The 5,000-nt window shown below is 47.1% G+C and overlaps 1 protein-coding gene across 3 annotated transcripts in view; it reads right to left on the bottom strand.

Moving 5' to 3' along the window:
* The window catches only part of wapla (WAPL cohesin release factor a), a 24,283-nt gene that overhangs the window by 14,509 nt on the left and 4,774 nt on the right, over window positions 1-5,000 (bottom strand). The window contains exons 2-4 of one of the 3 annotated variants that reach the window (XM_060879037.1): window positions 4,132-4,475; window positions 3,377-3,968; window positions 3,025-3,293 (exon numbers count right to left, since the gene is read on the bottom strand). In XM_060879037.1, the coding sequence (XP_060735020.1) occupies window positions 3,025-3,293; window positions 3,377-3,968; window positions 4,132-4,453 (1,183 nt within the window). In that variant the 5' untranslated portion in view covers window positions 4,454-4,475. The remainder of the gene's footprint in view (window positions 1-3,024; window positions 3,294-3,376; window positions 3,969-4,131; window positions 4,476-5,000) is intronic. The other 2 variants (XM_060879039.1, XM_060879038.1) reach the window with 2 other exon arrangements.

Here is a 5,000-nt window from a genome sequence, read left to right as displayed (position 1 = left end):
CACACACTAACACAGACACACACACTAACACAGACACACACACTAACACAGACACACACACACACACACGCGCACACGCACACACACACAAACACACACTAACACAGACACACACACACTAACACACACACACACACACACACTAACACAGACACACACACACTAACACAGACACACACACACTAACACAGACACACACACACTAACACAGACACACACACACTAACACAGACACACACACACACTAACACACACAAACACACACTAACACAGACACACACACACACACACACACAAACACAGACACACACACACTAACACACACACACACACACACACACACAAACTAACACAGACACACACACACTAACAGAGACACACACCCACACACTAACACAGACACACACACACACTAACAGAGACACACACCCACACACTAACACAGACACACACACTAACAGAGACACACACACACACTAACACAGACACACACACACTAACAGAGACACACACCCACACACTAACACAGACACACACACACTAACAGAGACACACACACTAACACAGACACACACACACTAACAGAGACACACACACACACTAACACAGACACACACACACTAACAGAGACACACACCCACACACTAACACAGACACACACACACTAACAGAGACACACCCACAATAACAGAGACACACACCCACACACTAAGACACACCCACACACTAACACAGACACACTAACACAGACACACACCCACACACTAACAGAGACACACACCCACACACTAACACAGACACACCCACAATAACAGAGACACACACCCACACACTAACACAGACACACCCACACTAACAGAGACACACACACACACACTAACAGAGACACACCCACACTAACAGAGACACACCCACACACTAACACAGACACCCACACACTAACACAGACACACCCACACTAACACAGACACACCCACACTAACACAGACACACACCCACACACTAACAGACACACACACACTAACACAGACACACACCCACACACTAACACAGACAGACACACACACACTAACACAGACACACACACACTAACACAGACACACACACACTAACACAGACACACACACACTAACAGACACACACACACTAACAGACACACACACACTAACACAGACACACACACACTAACACAGACACACACACACACTAACACAGACACACACACACACACTAACACAGATTAAAGTCTTGTCGCCTATCCAAGTTGTAGGAACAACAGATAATAACGTGACTTCTAGGTGATCATTTGGGATCAGAAGCGGCTTATAAGAAAGGCAAAGGCCTCTAGATTACACTTATTTTACCCAAATAAAATCTTATCATGCCTTGATTTTTAATAATTTAATTAGGACAGAAAGGTTAGACTTTGCTTAGACTAAAGTCTTGTCACTTAACAGAAATAATGTACAGTACAGAACAAAGTCATGGTGCAGTGGAATAATAATTAATATTGTGTTTGTCTCCCATGAGCTTAGAGGACTGCATCCATACGTCTCAGCAGTGACTCAAATAACTCATTAATAAAGTCATCTGGAACGACAAAGAAAGCATTCTTGCAGGTCTCATCAAGATTCATCAAGAGTTCATCGAGATTCTTTGGTTTCATCTTCAATGCCTCCTCCTTCATCTTACCCCAGGTGACTGGACTGGCCAATCCTGGAGCACCTTGACCTGCTTTCAGGAACTTTGATGTGGAGGCTGAAGTATGAGAAGGAGCACCATCCTGCTGAAGAATTTGCCCTCTCCTGTGGTATGAACTTGACTGTTTTCTGTGTGAATCTTGGCTCCGTGCTGGTTCCACTAGGTCTTCTGCGGTATTTGCGACGATTGGGATGCAGTTCAATAGACGATTCATCTGAAAAATCAACCTTCTGCCACTTTTCCACAGTCCATCCTTCCTGCAAGCTGTGGGCCTTGGCAAATGCTGTTTAATGCTGGTTTCTGGTGACCATTTGCTATGTAACAAACGGTCCTCTCTAACACCTGTCTTATGAGGCCTGTCATGAACTTCACCGGTTTCTTCAGATCTTTTTCTTATCTTCTCCACTGGACGTTTAGATACGTTAAAGATGTAGCAGGAGACAAGAGACTCGGTCTTCTGGCTCTTGATGATCAGCACTTTGGTCTGTGGTTGAATCTTTGACATGGATGCATTTCAAATGTAGGTTGAGTGTGCTGGGGTTCTTCTTCTACACACATGGGAATGTGTTAATTACAGTATTTCTCACAGATGACCCTCTAATCCGTGATTGGTTGAATCCTTTAAAGATGTGACAAGACTTTAATCTAAGCAAAGTCTGACCTTTCTGTCCTAATTCTCACTCTCATTCATCTTCTACCGCTTATCTGAACTACCTCGTGTCACGGGGAGCCTGTGCCTATCTCAGGCGTCATCGGGCATCAAGGCAGGATACACCCTGGACGGAGTGCCAACCCATCACAGGGCACACACACACACACACACACACACACACACTCTCATTCACTCATACAATCACACACTACGGACAATTTTCCAGACATTCTGTCCTAATTAAATAATTAAAAATCAAGGCATGATAAGATTTTATTTGGGTAAAATAAGTAATCTAGAGGCCTTCGCCTTTCTTATAAGCCGCTTCTGATCCCAAACGATCACCTAGAAGTCACGTTATTATCTGTTGTTCCTACAAGACTTTAGTCAGGGAGTGATGTATACACACTATACTCACTATAATCACTAATATACCTGCTACGAATCGCACTAGGTGTGTTCCATGTTGCACTATACTCACTACGGCCTACACTGAAATCGCACTAATTTAGTTTAAACGAATTACTAGCTACATGTCGTCCTACTGTCTTTACTATACTCACTATAATTGTGCTGTACTCTCACTATACTCCACAATACACGCTCCGACAGCCTCAGGTTAGCATCATGCTAGTGCAGTGATAAACCCTGCCAGACTGCAGACTCTGTACCTGTGAGAGTGTGTGAGAGGTTCAGAGCTTCACCGGTCGGAGGACAGCGAGACGCCGCGGTCGTCGTCTCTGAAGCGTCTCTCTTCTTCTCCTTCTTCTTCCCCGGTCGGTCGTCCTCGTCCTCGCTGTCGCTTTCGCTCAGATCGTCGAATCCAAAGTATTTAATCTTGTAGCTGGTGCCGGGTTCGGCGTCTCCGTCCTCACACACGCCGTCCTCGAAGCCAAAAAACTCCAGCTTGCACTCCAGCTTAGACTTGGTGGGACGATGCCTTTATAGAGAATACACAGCATCATCAGACAAAGAGATAGATAGTGCGTGTGTGTGTGTGTGTGTATGTGTGTGTGTGTGTACCTGCTGTACTTCGGAGGCTGGTTGTCCGTCTTCCTGCGGAACGTTCCGGTGTCCCCCAGATCAGACGGCGTGGTGCTCACACACTCCTCCACGCCGCGCTCCATGGAGTCCTGGATGGTGACGTTGCACACCGACACACAGGACGGGTGCAGCAGCGTATAATCTCTCACACGCCCACGACCTTTCACCTCCGACCCCCCGGACGTAGACACGCTCGTGGAGACAGTTTTGACGGTGGGTTTATTGCTGACGTTTTCTCCTGATAATTGGGAATTCTGGGAATTCTCCTGTTCTCCTTTCTTACCGGCTCTTCGATAAACGCGGTCTCTCGCCGGTTTGATCAGAGGAAGTGGCTCGAAGTCGATCGGCTTCTCCGCCGTCTCGGGACCTCCCGTTTCCTGTTCGGCGGACCTGGAATTTTCTGACGCGAAGCCGGTTTGTGCAGATGCTCCTTCAGAGGACTCAGACGGAGAACGTTCGCTTGAACGTTCTACGAAACTGCTCGAGTCTTTATGTGTCGGCTTTAAATTAGCTGCGTGCGACGTGTGTTTGGATCCGCTGACGGCGGGGGAGGGGCTGCGAACCGGTGCTGCTGAGAGAAACGAGAGGAAAAAGAACTGAATCTTCTGTTTGTTTCAGAATGCTGAAATGTGTTTAATAATAAATGACAACTCGGGTACAGAACGAGCAAAAAATATAAGCTCAGGTACAGAAACGTCTCTCTGATCAAGCGTTTCCCTGTAATTGGGCGTTACCTGTGTTAACTCCGCCCCCTGTGTTCTGTCCGCTCTGTTCTTCTTCTGAGCCTCTGGACGTCTCGCTCTGCTCCTCGTCGCTATCGAACCCGAACGGGTCGTCCGCCTCGTCGTCTCGCTCTAGGCGGAGTTTTTTGTGCAGCGCGGACGTGTCGGGCGTGGCGAGCGTGTGGGCGGGGCGTCTGGAACCGAGCTGGGCTTTATACGTCGTCTCACCCCATTTGGTGCTCAGTGTCGCTTTCCTGTTACCAAAAACCTCCTCGAACTTGGAGTTCGCCTCGCCGCCCTTCCGCGTGTACGTCTTGCTGAACTTGGTTGTCATGGTGACGTGTGTTACATATTCCCTGCCGTACACGAACATATCGGACTCAATTATTACATAATAATGTTCTTTAATATTATACCAACAATCAGGAAATCATCAACTACAGAAACAAATAAAGAGCACAACGAAATCAGGAGCTACACTAAACATCTAAAAGTATGTGCACCCTGACCATCACACCCATACGTCACCCATTCTCTCTAGATTTATTCCCTCAGATGTCCTAATCAGCTCCACTCTGCTCTTCTGTGAAGGTTCTACACTAGATGTTGTGTCTGTGGGGGATCAGTGATCATTCAGCTACAAGAGCATTAGTGAGATCAGACACTGATGATCAGGATGATGAGGAGACTCCAGGCCCAAAGTCAGGGCTCAGTGCAGGACACTCGAGTTCAGTGCACAGGGACATTGTGTGTGAGTGTGTTAGTGTGTGTTAGTGTGTGTGTGTTAGTGTGTGTGCGCGCGTTTTAGAGTGTGTGTGTGAGTGAGTGTGTTAGTGTGTGTGTGTGTGTGCGCGCGCGTTTTAGAGTGTGTGTGTGAGTGT

Source organism: Tachysurus vachellii, chromosome 10 (assembly GCF_030014155.1).
Source record: "Tachysurus vachellii isolate PV-2020 chromosome 10, HZAU_Pvac_v1, whole genome shotgun sequence".
Lineage (NCBI taxonomy): Eukaryota > Metazoa > Chordata > Actinopteri > Siluriformes > Bagridae > Tachysurus > Tachysurus vachellii.
Note: the sequence above shows the minus strand (reverse complement) of the source record. Positions and strands in the feature narration are given on the sequence as shown.